The 15692-nt window shown below is 41.4% G+C and overlaps 1 protein-coding gene across 1 annotated transcript in view; it reads left to right on the plus strand.

The window, feature by feature from the left end:
- Positions 1-15692, plus strand: part of LOC122945020 (potassium voltage-gated channel subfamily H member 8-like) — a 687640-nt gene that overhangs the window by 583480 nt on the left and 88468 nt on the right. The window contains exons 7-8 of the mRNA XM_044303816.1: positions 1636-1793; positions 2542-2734. Of these exons, the coding sequence (XP_044159751.1) occupies positions 1636-1793; positions 2542-2734 (351 nt within the window). The remainder of the gene's footprint in view (positions 1-1635; positions 1794-2541; positions 2735-15692) is intronic.

Below are 15692 nucleotides of genomic sequence, written 5' to 3' on the forward strand. Positions count from 1 at the left end.
ACATTTTTAGAAAGCAGTGGGAGGAAGAAACTGACTTTGGGTTCCAAAAAGTGTCACATATGTAATGACATATGTATGAAAAATATAAGGATATGCTTGTGGAGGAAAACTGAGGGAGTGTCATCTAGAAATGTCTTCAGGTGTATATAACAGGGACATATTGATCAGTATGCTAGTACTAGTATACTATGTATATTGTTCTGTTAGGGCAATAGTATCAGAGTTTTTCTTTTTTAGGGTACAGCCACATGGTCAGGTTTCCTGATGCAGTTTTGGAAGCCAAAACCTGGAGTGAATTCAAAAAGAGAAGTCTCCGTTATACTTTCTTATATTTGATATCTGGACTCCTACTTGAAAGGGTATAGATGTTAAGTTGCCTCCTTTGTTTTTGGCTTCAAAGGGTTGTCCGGGTTCAGAGCTGGACCCAGACTTACCCCTGTTTTCACCCAGGCAGCCCGTATGACATGAGAATCTGAACATTTCATGCTCCGATGCTCTCCTTTGCCCTGCACTGTATCGCGCAGGGCAAGGGCTTTTTGTTTATATTTTTAACACTGCTAGGTACAGAGGCTTCCACCTAGCAGTGCTGTCGGTGATGTCACAGCACTGATGGGCGGGCTTTAGCGCCATCAAGTTATGGCAGCACTAAAGCCCGCCCATTAGTCCCGGTTATATCATTGGAGAGCCCAGGACATCACCGGATATCCAAAAATAGCCTTTGCCCAGAGCTTTAAAGCATTAAAAATTCTCCCATGTAAGAGGGGCTGTCTGAGTGAAAAAAGGGATATGTCCGGGTTCAGCTCTGAACCTGGACAACCCCTATAAGGGTCCTAAAAGACCTTCAGTTCGAAAAGAGAAAGCAGAAATTACATGTGATTTGGTTTCCTGTTACAAATATTACATTAGGAGTCAAATTCATGTTATGCCCCTACCTAGTAACATTCGCTAGCAATTCCTATTGACCCTAAGGCGTTAGGCTCATGGGACCACCACCAATAAGCTGTTTGAAGGGGTTGTGGCATGAATAGGACAAAGCTGCAATACCCTGCACAGCTCAAACTAAGCAGACGGCATACAGTGTGTGAACAATGAAGAGGCCACAGCACCATGCTCCTGTCAGACTGCTGATCTGCAGGGGTCCAAAGAGTCAGACCTCCACCGATCTCATATTGATGGTTGATCCTAAGGATAGGTCATCAATATTGTGAACCAGGAAAAGCCCTTAAATGGGTTGTCTCACTTCAGCAAATGGCATTTATCATGTAGACAAAGTTAATACAAGGAACTTACTAATGTATTGTGATTGTCCATATTGCTTCCTTTGCTGGCTGGATTCATTTTTCCATCACATTATACACTGTTCGTTTCCATGGTTACAGACCATCCTGAAATCCATCAATGGTGGTCGTGCTTGCACACTATACGAAAAAGTGCTGGCCTATGCGTGCTTCAGAGCGAGGTAGAGCTTCAGATTTTGACAAAAATAGGAAATGAATGAGCTATCCCTGTAGAATGCAGAGGTCTGATCTGAGTTTGATACTGTGATGTGAAATGAAGCCATTAGAATGCAAAAATGATATTTATTGAACAATATACGCCTGTAGATCATCACACTGATTCTTTCTTTATTTGCAGACATTCTTTTAAATTTCCGAACAACATATGTCAGCAAATCTGGTCAGGTTGTGTATGACCCTCGCTCTATTTGTGTGCACTATGCAACCACATGGTTCTTTGTGGACCTCATTGCTGCCCTTCCCTTTGACCTGCTCTATGCATTTAGTGTTAATGTGGTAAGTGGATATGTTCATTTTTGCTAACTTATTAAACAAATTCAAAATGTACTGATTCCTTATTCTTTTGTAGAAGGTTATTTATTATCAGAATGAGCCAGCTACTGAACTAAGAGAGAAAAATGTTAGTTCACCATCTAATGACATATCATCAGTCCATTGATGGGGTGGTAAGGGTTGTCCAGGATTATAAAAAGGTCTTCCTTTATTTTTTCTAGAAACAGCACCGCTCTTGTCCTCAGGCTACTTCTGGGATGTAACTCAGCCAGTGTTGGACTGGGGATCCTTGGGTCCACCAGAGAAAACTACCCTAGTGGCAAGTTGTTGACTCCAAAGGCAGCCAAATGAATTTTTTTTCTTCTGGACATTTGGTACTATGGTATCAGAGTCTGGGCTCACTGGAGGATCCTCTGTTACTCTGGTGGACCTACCTAAACCTGAGCTCAGCCACTTCATCTAAAAGGGCATGAGGTACAATACTAGAGATAGTCTTTGAGAAAAGTTGTGCTGTTTCTTGAAAAACAGTAGACCGTTGTTTCATATTCTGCTCGAATACTTCAATTTCCATTCACTAAGCAGATTGAATAGTCTATATTTCATTTTCCAATTTTACCTAAATATTTATAAAACAGATTTTCTTCTAATTGATCTCAAATAATTGGTATGACAGTGTAATATGTATAGGTTGTAAATAGCTATTTCATGCATTTATTACATTGATATAATTTCATTTATTTTTGTATTTTAGTATTTTGGAGTTCATCTCCTGAAGACAGTGCGTCTACTCCGACTTCTTCGCTTGCTGCAGAAGTTGGATCGTTACTCCCAGTACAGTGCAGTTGTATTGACACTTCTTATGTCTATGTTTGCATTGCTTGCTCATTGGATGGCCTGTATATGGTACTTTATTGGCCAGAAGGAAATTGAAGCTCATGAGATTGGTGGTAAGTGGTACCAATAAGCACAAGCAATGAGCACTATACCTTTAAGCAGAGCAGTTCATAATGTATAGAAGTCAGGTACTCAATGACATCATAGAGATATATTTACAGAAGAACAATTTTGCATTATTTTCTGGACAGAAATGGCTGTATTGTATGTAAAACAATGTGCAATTTGTATTTTTAATCAGAAATTGCTCCCACTGACAGCTGAAACAAGGGCAGAAATGCTTGAGAGTGATTGGCTTTGCTCGGCTTTCCTAGGGTAGACTGAAATCTATGAGTCCATCATAGTACCAAGGGGTCAGAGCACTCATATGATTGCTTCTGGCCTTATGGTAAAGCTATTTGAGGGGATCTTACCACCCACACTTCCACACATCAAAACCTCTGAAATTACTCTTTAAAGGGAACCTGTCACCTGGAAAACACATTTTGTTGTGTTGCTAATCATGATTTTCTTTCCTCATTCTGTCTCCTCATATTTGTTAAAATCGCAGTTTTAATGTCTGTTGGCGCCTTCTCCAAGTCAGGCTTGAAGTCAAGGGGGCAGCGGCCTCCTTGCTACAAGGCACAATAAGCCCGCCCCTTACCCCTCCTCTCTACATTGTGATGGACATCTTGCCATGATGCTGGGACCGCGCTCTTCTCCTGCATTCGCCGTGCGCTAGTTATTAGATCTCCCCTTAGTCGTCTTTTTTCTAAAGTGAATAACCCTAATTTTGATAATCTTTCAGGGTACTGTAGTCCATCCATACCAGCTATTACTTTAATTGCCTTCCTCTGAACCCTCTCCAGCTCTGCTATGTCTGCCTTGTTTACAGGAGCCCAGAACTGTGCACAGTATTCCATTCCATGTGTGGTCCGACTAGTGATTTGTAAAGTGGTAGGACTATGTTCTCCTCACGGGAATCTATGCCCCTTTTGATGAAACCCATTATCTTTTTACCATTTAGTATTTACTGGTGACTTGTATTATTCCTGCCCATCTGCATAACCTTACATCTGTAAGTGTTAAACCTCATCTGCCACTTATCTGCCCAAACCTCCAATCTATCCAGATCCCTCTGTAGCAGTAAACTGTCTTCTTTCGTGTTAATTACTTTACACAGCTTAGTGTCTGCAAGTTGCAGTTTTGTGTCCAGTCATAAAAAAAAACAGATTTGTCACTCATTGACTTTCAATGTGTTTAGTGACAGATCAATTTTTTTTTGTTTTGATTTCACACAACCGCAACGGAACGGATGTATCCTGATGTGCAAAATCAAAACAGACCCGTTTAATTAACAATGCAAGTAGAATTACTTACCCACACATACACACTTTCTCCCAGTCCAAGCATTTTCATGTTATGTACCAACCTATTATGTGGGCACAATATCAAATGATTTAGAGAAGTCATGATAAAAAAAAAATATTGTGCTCCTAACACCCCTCACCATGCATAGATACACCCCCAATACCAGTTTTTCATGTCTGAGCTTTCTTTCCCCTTGTCTGAGCATCAGACTATCCTAGCAGATCTTTACTTTCCTAGTTTCCTGTTTTGTTGAATGCTTAACTTTTTTTTTATAAAGCCTGGCTGCACTGCAGTGGTGAGTCACAGGGTGGCCATGCCCACTGCTCAGTCTGCAGGAGCTACACATACTAAGATTCCTTTGGCCGTGTTACTACAGCCAGATGCAGCATGCCAGTCCACAGGGGTAGAACACGTGAGGTTCACAGTGGGCCGGAATGTACATACAGTTCATCGGTTACTCACGGTTTAGCAGTCGCCTCCCTGGGCCAGCAGTGCAGTGAAGGGGAGAACAGCACTGGATTCTCCGGGGCACACTCGGTTACAGGAGACACCTGCCAGGTGGTGATTGAGGTGCCCTTGATGGTGAATGGTTGCTGAGTGCTTGTGCGGCTGGGCCCCTGACTTAGGTATTGTCGTGACACCAGCACCTTGATGGTGCAAAATGTTAAGAGTGGTGGTGGTATGAAGTTAGAAGAATGAGGCAGGTTTAAATCCAACTGTAAACTTTACTATAACCAGGTTTTTGATAACAGTTTACATCCAGTAATAAAACTGTCTCTGACACACATGCAAGTTGGATGTGATGAGTCCCAGTAACAGGCTGTGCTGGTAGTAATGTGTCAGGCTAGGGGAGTTAGTTATGCACTCACTGATAAACAGCTCTTTGCCTTGCTTCAGTCTTAGCTGAGGTAGTTCCAGTCTTGATCTTCTACACAAGTGATACAACAAAACCCTTTTCTGTCCTTAGAATAACGGTGAGGCTGCCGGAAGCTGATAAGTCCTTCACCTAGATACAAAGGTGCCTAGAGCCTATAATAATGGCCTTGTCCTTCCTTTGTCTTGATCCGATAATAACCTTGAACAGAAATTCACTTGTTACCCCTGAAGAGTGAATAGCAGAATGTAGATCTTCCTCTGCCTGTCTTCCCACACTTTGTTACTAAAGTGACTTAAGCTGGTTCCTCTGGGCCGTGGAGCCCCAGAGAGAAAGCTAAGAGGAGAGGGGACCTCTCCTCCCCCCTTAGCTCCTCACTCCATCTTCTTTCAACGACTCCCAACCCTAAACTGAGAGGACTCCCTAGCTAGGCCTGAACTGCCTTATATATACTGTGGTGCTACCCCATCTAGCGATGGATGGATGTAGTGCACCTGACAGCCTGGTAAAAAGAGATTTCACATGGTAGTACAATGCAGCATGATATTACAGAAGACGACAAAAAGCTTTTGCAGTTCCCACATAAGCTAGTGGGACGCTGCACATACATGATTCATGCTAGTCTAGTTCTCACTCAGTATCTAAATCCCATCATTGACAGTCCACGGGCTCTTCCCTCACCATCTCCACGGTGCCATAAACAGCTTGAATCAGCAAGCCGTGATTCCTGGGCCAATTGCGATAATTTGTATGAGCCCTATAACTCATACCAAGCCCCCATAAAAGTTACCTCCACATTGCCCATATAACAATGACCTCACAGGGCCCCCATAGCAGTGACATCCACAGTGCTCCATAACAGTGACATCCACAGTGCTCCCATAAAAGTGACATCCACAGTGCCCCCATAACAGTGACATCCACAGTGCCCCCATAACAGTGACATCCACAGTGCCCCATAACAGTGACATCCACAGTGCTCCCATAAAAGTCACATCCACAGTGCTCCCATAAAAGTGACATCCACAGTGCCCCCATAACAGTGACATCCACAGTGCCCCCATAACAGTGACATCCACAGTGCCCCCATAAAAGTGACATCCACAGTGCCCCCATAAAAGTGACATCCACAGTGCCCCCATAAAAGTGATATCTACAGTGCTCCATAACAGTGACATCCACAGTGCCACCATAACAGTAACATCCACAGTGCACCCATAACAGTGACCTCCAAAGCGGCCCCCATAGCATTGATATCCACAATGCCCCTATAACAGTGACATCCACAGTGCCACCATAACAGTGATATCTACAGTGCCCCCCATAACAGTGACATCCACAGTGCACCCATAACAGTGACATCCAAAGCGGCCCCCATAGCATTGATATCCACAATGCCCCTATAACAGTGACATCCACAGTGCCACCATAACAGTGATATCTACAGTGCCCTCATAACAGAGTCATAAACAGTGTCCCCATAGCAGTGACATCCACATCAGCCCCCATAACAATGACATCCACACTGCCCCTGTAACAGTTACAACCACAGTGCCCCATAACAGTGACATCTATAGTGCTCCAATAACAGTGACATCCACAGTGCCCGATGATTTGTCTGTTTTAATCTTTGTTTCTTGCCACCCATACAAACTATTAAGAAGCCAAAATGTACACTGTATGATGGGGCCATAGACTAATGCAATTCTCTAGCGGCTCATACAGGTTTTCTCGGTTACTTCATGGCTGGTCAAATGGCTTTGCACAAAGTTGACCATGCATGATGGAGGGACATAAACTCAATGAATCTGAAAGAGCAAATATTAGTAAGTGAAAATTGTTGTCAGAGGCAAAATGGCTGGAACTTTTTGCACTTTGTAATATATCCACATAAAAACCAACTATAATGGCAGAGATAGTCTAACTCCCTGGCAATAATAAGTCAAATAGCTTTACGTTCCTGCAGCAGGCAATGTATACTATCACAGGTAATCAAATCACTGTAGGTTTTGATCATACTGTTCTAAGGGCAACCAATTATTTTACTTTAATGATTTCTCACGACATATCTTATATTACAGTCATAATATATTTATGCAGTATTTTCTTAACACATAAAGCCCAGCTGTGGCACTGATGCATGACGTCTGGATAAAACATCCTAAGAGATATCCTGCTGCCCAGTATGAAGTCAATACCAGTTCGAGTTTTATGGCCCAGTTTTGCATTGACTTCAGAAAGTAGAACAAAGTCACAAATTAGAAAGGACTAGGAAAAAAGGCCAGAGATATATTTTAATGACTAAGATAATCCTGCTCCCTAATAGCAGAACGGCTATCACTGCCGCACACACAGCTGCACAGTGTTTGCAATTACGCCAAAATCAGCTTCAAACAGCTGAAAAAGCTGAGCCTGTTATCTTTGAAGGTTCTCGGGGAGGGCACATCAGAGGCTAACAGAATGCAAACATTCGAATTTCCATATTGTCACTAGCTGGATGCTGGGCTCTGCCCGGTAGTGGTGTCCGCAGCGGTGGATCTGGCACTGGCATAGTTTAGTGTATTGTTGGGCTTTAAAGGCCAGCTGCATGTTCTTAATGATAATGATGTTTTCATGTAAATGTCTATTACAGCTGGTAGAGAACTCTACATTCTTTTTACTTTCAGTAACATGATGATTCCAAGGTTGGGAAGCCATAACCATAATTCTAGAAAAGAGCGAACTGTTGCTTCCGTGTATCTAAACTTACAACTAATCTGTATTAAAACCTATTGTATATGCGCTGATAAGAATATTTGTTATATACTTTTTTTTTTCTTTTTATAGTTTTCCTAACAAAATAGCCACCTGATGTACAAACCGGATTCCCAAAAAGTTTGGACACTATACAAATTGTGAATAAAAACTGAATGCAATGATGTGGAGATGGCAAATGTCAAATAAAATATTGACATTTGCCATCTCCACATCATCTCATTCAGTTTTTATTCACAATTTGTATAGTGTCCAAACTTTTTGGGAATCCGGTTTGTACTTCAGGTGGCTATTTTGTTAGGAAAACTATATAAAAAAAAAAAGTTATAGAACGTAGATGACAGATCAAACGTTTAATCCGAGTAAATGTATCATTTTAAAGGAAAAATACGTTGATTCAAAATTTCACGGTGTCAACAAATCCCCAAAAAGTTGGGACAAGTAGCAATAAGAGGCTGGAAAAAGTAAATTTGAGCATAACGAAGAGCTGGAAGACCAATTAACACTAATTAGGTCAATTGGCAACATGATTGGGTATAAAAAGAGCTTCTCAGAGTGGCAGTGTCTCTCAGAAGCCAAGAGGGGTAGAGGATCACCAATTCCCACAATGTTGCGCAGAAAGATAGTGGAGCAATATGAGAAAGGTGTTACCCAGCGAAAAATTGCAAAGACTTTGCATCTATCATCATCAACTGTGCATAACATCATCTGAAGATTCAGAGAATCTGGAACAATCTCTGTGCGTAAGGGTCAAGGCCGTAAAACCATACTGGATGCCCTGATCTCCGGGCCCTAAACGACACTGCACCACAAACAGGAATGCTACTGTAAAGGAAATCACAGAATGGGCTCAGGAATACTTCCAGAAACCATTGTCAGTGAACACAATCCACCGTGCCATCCGCCGTTGCCAGCTGAAACTCCACAGTGCAAAGAAGAAGCCATTTCTAAGCAAGATCCACAAGCTCAGGCGTTTTCACTGGGCCAGGGATCATTTAAAATGGAGTGTGGCAAAATGGAAGACTGTTCTGTGGTCAGATGAGTCACTATTCGAAGTTCTTTTTGGAAATCTGGGACGCCATGTCATCCGGGCCAAAGAGGACAAGGACAACCCAAGTTGTTATCAACGCTCAGTTCAGAAGCCTGCATCTCTGATGGTATGGGGTTGCATGAGTGCGTGTGGCATGGGCAGCTTGCATGTCTGGAAAGGCACCATCAATGCAGAAAAATATATTCAGGTTCTAGAACAACATATGCTCCCATCCAGACGTCATCTCTTTCAGGGAAGACCCTGCATTTTTCAACAAGATAATGCCAGACCACATTCTGCATCAATCACAACATCATGACTGCGTCGGAGAAGGATCCGGGTACTGAAATGGCCAGTCTGCAGTCCAGATCTTTCACCTATAGAGAACATTTGGCGCATCATAAAGAGGAAGGTGCAACAAAGAAGGCCCAAGACGATTGAACAGTTAGAGGCCTGTATTAGACAAGAATGGGAGAGCATTCCTATTTCTAAACTTGAGAAACTGGTCTCCTCGGTCCCCAGACGTCTGTTGAGTGTTGTAAGAAGAAGGGGAGATGCCACACAGTGGTGAAAATGGCCTTGTCCCAACTTTTTGGGGATTTGTTGACACCATGAAATTCTGATTCAACATATTTTTCCCTTAAAATGGTACATTTTCTCAGTTTAAACTTTTGTTCTGTGATTTATGTTCTATTCGGAATAAAATATTAGAAGTTGGCACCTCCACCTCATTGCATTCAGTATTTATTGACGATTTGTATAGTGTCCCAACTTTTTTGGAATCCGGTTTGTAAAAACAGTAAAAAAAAGCTCAGTTGTAAGTTTAGATACACTTTAAAGGGAACCTGTCGTCAATTTTATGCTGCCCATACTAACAGCAGCATAAAGTAGAGACGGGTGAGTTGATTTCAGCGGTCTGTCATTTATAAGTTAAAAGTAAGTGGTTGCCGAAAACCAACCTCACAATCATTGCAGACTGGGCCTGGGAAAGAGTCCTGGCCACCTGAGAAGAGTCCTGGTTATTCATGAATTCCTGCTCTCCTGCCCACCTGCTGATGACTGACAGGCTTCTACCTAGTTTTCTCCCTTTCTCTGTAGGAGAGAACTGCCAATCATCAGATCGGGTGGGAAAGCAGGAGATTAGAAAGAACCATGACTCTTCTCAAGTAGATTTGACTCTTTTCCAGGCCTGTGCTGCAATGATTATTATGCTGGTTCTCAGCAACCACTTACTTTTAGCTCATGAGTGACACACCGCTGAGATCAGCATTTCTGTCACTACTTTGTACTGCCCTCAGTGAGATCAGCATCAAGTTGATGACAGGTTCCCTTTAAAACTACAGGCACATTTACTATTATGGAGCCACATATGTCACTTCTCACATAAAAGACAAAGGTGCCTGAAAAAATGATCCATATTTTGTTCAAAAGTGGGAAATTCAAGTCTGTAATAGGAGATTTATCTGTTGGCATACAGCTGGCATGTTGAGTTTCACAGATTTGCTTACTTCAGTTGCATCACTGACATACATTATGATTAGAAATAAGCAAAGTTTAGGAAAATTCGATTTGGCTGCTTCCCCGAATTTACAAATCACTGCAAAAAATGCGCCAAAATGACACGCAACTGACAATACTAGCCAATTCCTCCGCATGCGGTCCGCAGATAACGGCAATCCCCAGCAAAAAATGCTCCACAGTGAAGGATGCCGGGGCGGACCGCATGCACCACAAGGACATCTTACACAAAATGATGCATTGTGCTGATGAAAAAATATCTACATACACAAATCACTGCAGAAAATGCACCAAAATGATCCGCAACTGACAATACTAGCTAATTCCTCAGGCCGATGTTAAAAGCTGAGAACTTTGCCAATATCTTCCAGTCAGAAACATATCGGAGCCCCTCATGCACCACGTCACGGTGTCTCCCCCGGTTATAGACACGCTACAGTGTCTGGGTTTGGAGCATTTCCACCCGTTTAGGCCACTTTTTTTCAGTGAGTTTTTTCCCCCGAATTTAACAAAAAAATGTGCTTTGTGACGAACTAGTTGGTCACAAACAGCATTTTTTTTGTAAGTAGCATGTGCAATGACAGGCAGCATCTATAGCGCCGCCCTCCATCACTGTACCCCTCAAATGCTGCATTCATACATGATCGTGGCATCTGAGAGTAAAAACACAGTAAAAATAACTGAAAAAAAACATTTGCTTGAAGATCAGGCGCGAAATCTCACGTGGCCCGAGATGACGTCACGCACGGCCGAGATCTTCAATCAAGATGGCCGCAGCTAGCCCTTTGCAAGCAAATGGAGGAGGTAAGTGTGATCTTTTTACACTATTTCAGGTTAAATCGATTTGCTACCACAAAGCACAAGGAAATTCGGCTTTGTGGTGAATCAAATTTATCCTGAAATTCAGATTGAATTCCACTTTGTTGGATTCGATTAGCTCATCTCTAATTATGACCACAGATGTAAATCCAGGAAAGAAACTGGCAGTGTATGGGTAGATAGCAACGGTCAATGAGCATCAGGAAATCCTTGTGCAATAAGTGAGTCCTTCTAAGACACAATCCACTTTTTGTTTATATAATTCAGATCCTAAGAATCTGGTCCTTTGTTGTACCAGCAGAACATACATGACCACTAGACTGGGCTGTGGAGTATAAGGGATGCCATAACTAAGGATCCCCAGCTTACATTGTCGACAAATGTTTACACCAAAACTACCGGTGCTAAAGACACAACTATTCCGTTTTTAACCCCTTTTGATATTACAGTTTGTTTCAAGAACATGCTTTCATTTACTTCATGCAACTAACAACAATAAGAAATAACAAGTCCCAGAATTGCTTACGCTTAGCTTCTCTCTCTACCAAAATAATTCTACTACACAATCTCTCAGGTCATTTTCTTTTTTAATTCGTCATATCCCCAACTTGACTTCTTCTTGCATGAGCACCTTTGTTGAAAGTATGCTCAGGAATCTTAAAGATTGTAAGTAGTGTTGAGCAAAAATAAGCATCCAAAGCATCCACTTGATCATGGAGAAGCCGCCCGTTCCCGTCTTGATTGAAGAAAACCTCACCTATGGTGAGAGTGAAGACCTCACCATGTGATCACACTTGGTGCACGTGGTAACGTCATCAGTGATGACGTCACTGCATGCGGCCAGCAGTGCTTGCTGCAGGTGCTTTGACGGGTTTTCTTCAACCAAGACTGCAGCGGACAGCCTCTCTGCGATCAAGTTGATAAGGTGAGTATAATTTTATATATTTTTTTAACCTTGGATGAACCCCCTGAGCACTTGAATGTGAGTCTCAGATGCTGTAATCAGCGTGAAATGACGAGAGCAGCCCGATCGCTGTTCCCCATCATGGCGCCCACTCCATACAATGAAAATCCATTTGTGACAAAGTAATTAATAACAAATCGAACTTCTTGACGAAGATGCAGAATCAAATTTTTGAAAAGTTTGCTCATCTCTAATTATAAATCTATGAGCTAGAATCGATTTAAGCTGTACTTTACGCTAGTACTGTATCTGGTGTACACAATGTTATAGAAAATCTACCATGCCGCAGGAGACCTTTTCCCACCAAATCATGCTGTGTCACGACCATTTTTAAAAGCAATCCATCAGAAAATGACCTATTGTTTAAATCGTAGTTTTGCTAAACTTATGTTTTTGAATTCGGGGGGGGGGGGGGGGTGCTAAATCTTGTGCCACTTTCAGGTGCCACTCTTTGAAAAGCTATAGAGTACACAAGGACTAAATATTAAAGTTTTGAAGCTTTAATACAAAATGGTACAGTGTCTGCAAATTATTAAAAAAAAGACAAAATAAAAATGACATGCACATGGAAATAAAAAGGAGACAATAATAGAAGATGTAACACAAGTCTTCTGCGTCTTGAAGGTAGCTGGAGCAAATGGATTCATACCTCAGTGTTGACTACCATCAGAAAATATTAAAGGGGTTTTCCGAGATTTTGCTACTCAATAGTATCTGATCAGTTGGGGTCTGACACCAAAGACCCCTGCCGGTCAGCTGTTTGAGAAGGCATTGGCAGTCCTTTGAGTGGTGCTGCCTTCTCCATGCTTACCAAGCACAGCGTCGTACTTTGTAACGCGCTTAGCCCCATTCACCTCAATAGGGCAGAGCACGACACCAAGCACAGCCGCTATACAAACTGCCAGAAGGCCGTAGCGCTTAGAAGGAGTGCCTTCTAAAACAACTAATTGGTGGGGGGTCACGGATGTCGGACCCCCACCGATCAGATACTGATGACCTATCCTGAGGGGCTGTAAACTATTCCTGTCATTTGAAAAGTGAGAGGAAAGATAGACTTCAAAGTTAAACCTCATGGGGCTCTATGGGCAGAAGATCACTGTCTAATTAAGTGCAGAGATTCTCAGCGTGGTGTTGGAGGGAAGCCCAGGAAGGTTGTAAAGAGTGTGCATCATTGCAAATCAAGTGTATTATTTCACCAAGGGAGCCTGCAACGGGTGTTCAGCTAGCTACTGCAGAAACAGATGCTCTAAGCCTCTTACCAATTTCAGAAATCTGGAGATATTATAGTCTGGCATCATTTGGAAATTGTTAGGAAATAATTATGAAACTTCCAAATTAAAATAACTTGGTAACCTGTCAGTAGATTTGTGGCAAATAAACCACCAGCATGTCCTTATTTAGCTGGGATTTAGCCCCCCAAAGCCGTCTATATCAAAACCAGCGATTCATGCTTTGTAATTTTTTTTTGGGCTGCAGGAGGAGTCACTCCACTGCCGTTTCATCCAGTTGGTGGGATTGAGCTACTGAGCATGTGTGACCACCAGCACTGGACACAATAGGTCAATGTTCAGAGAGGGAATCAAAATAACACCAGGGGGCTCCATAACAAATATCTAACAGCAATATCTAGACTCAAAATCCATTCAATTAATAAATTATTAATATTTCTCTGTCACCTCTTATATATGTATCTATCGTCTACCTATCTCATATCTATGTATCATTTATCTATCTATCTATCTGTCCATCTTTCTAACTATATTGTATCTATCTATCTATAGAAACAAAAAAACAACAGTGCTAGTCAAAGAGATTGTCAAACTTGGTGCAATTCCTCCAGACTGTACTGTAGGTTCTAAGCTGATATATACTGATGCCTCATTTGTTGCTCTAGTATCTATCTATCTATCCATGTATCCATGCATCCATCTAACCAATTTCATGTAACAAGTAAGCATTGCTGCTATTTATTACTAAATACTAATCTCTCACACACTCATTCATAGCATTTCATCAATGTATCTATGTATCTATCTGCAGTATATATCTATTTATCTGTCTGTCTGCCTGTCTATCTATATATCTATCTACATCCGTCTATCTATCAACTCTTCATTCTGTCTATTCGTTTTTTTTCTAGCTAATCTAACCCATCCCATTTGAGCATTTAAGCATTGGCATTCAGTGCAATATCACAGAACCCATTCCATAGTGCATCAAATCGCATTGATAGATGTGCAGTAAAGTAAAAGTGCATTATCCTTTATAGGAAATTAGGAAAATCTATAAATCAAAATGCCACCTCTATGCATGTAATCTAAATATAAACGACTGTGACTGCTTTCCTCGTATCTCTAGTAATTAAATGGATGATATGGATTCCTGCCGTGTTATTACAAATTTTAAATGACTGTCTGCATGTTCTGCTCATGTCGAGCACTTCAGCATTGAATATGTATTAATATATTAATGACATGCTCATAAAGCTGTTGTCTTTTCAACAAAGAGGATGGGAAAGCACAGCAAGTGAATCCCTTTGGTAGCAGCAGCCTTTAGAAAATAATACAATGAAAAAACAATTAAAAAAAATATATTTTATATGATTTAAAAAAATAAAATTGTCATAACTTTGCATATGTTTTAGACTAAACTACTGCCTCCATTGAGTAGTTCACCAACACTGTTCTGAAAAGGGTCAGAAAATTTTAGAATCATTCACATACGGGGTAAATTGGAAAGCTACAACAATTTTCAACCATTACAAGTCTTTCATAGATATGTCTGGGGGTATGCTTGATAAATATGGTGTTCTTCATGAATTCCAGTCTGTTCCAGAAAGCCGACATCTTGACTATAATGCCTATGCCTCGATGCATCAGTGATTTAGAGACATGAAGTAGTTGGATTGTGATGCAACTTTATCATAACTTTTCCAATTCATTGTTACACATTGAAAAGGTCCAAGATTCAAATTGTACAATAGTCACATCATGCGGATAGATGACAGATCTGTGTAACATGAAAGCAGAAGTGATGCCTGTAAAGTGCTGTGGTGTTTGTTATACAAATATAATAGTCTAGCCACCGACATAAAATACTACAACAAACTGCGAATAACCTTATGAAGTACAGTATTTGTGGCCTTCCTTAATCATGGCAGATTTCATTTCTATTATATGGTATACTGTAATTTTCTTAGAATTTTATATTGCACAATAGCTAGCATGCAGTATGTATTGCATCATCTGTATAATAGCAGTCTATTGGGAAGAGAAAAGAAAGACAATCTGCCTCCATATACAGTGCACATATATACTGGAAAGTTTTCTTTGTAATTATCTCAGTAATTTATTGAAGAGATGATAGTATGTGCTGGAAGTTTATGGCTTCTCTGGTTGGCACTGTGTATGTAGGGTACCCTTTGGTTGGCTCTGTGTATAGGGCACTTTCTGGTTGGCACTGTGTATGTGGGGCATTCTCTGGTGGTCTCTGTGTAGGGGGCCCTCTCTGGTTGCACTGTGCATAAGAGTACTTGCTGATTGGCTCTGTGTATGGGAGCATTCACTGGATGGCTCTGTGTATGGAGCACTCTCTGGTTGTCTCAGTATATGGGGTACTCTCTGGTTGGCTCCATGTATGAGGGTGATTGCTGGTTGGCTATGTGCAAGGGGGCACTTGCTGGTTGGCTCTGTGTATGGG

This window comes from Bufo gargarizans, chromosome 8 (assembly GCF_014858855.1).
Source record: "Bufo gargarizans isolate SCDJY-AF-19 chromosome 8, ASM1485885v1, whole genome shotgun sequence".
Taxonomy (NCBI): Eukaryota; Metazoa; Chordata; class Amphibia; order Anura; family Bufonidae; genus Bufo; species Bufo gargarizans.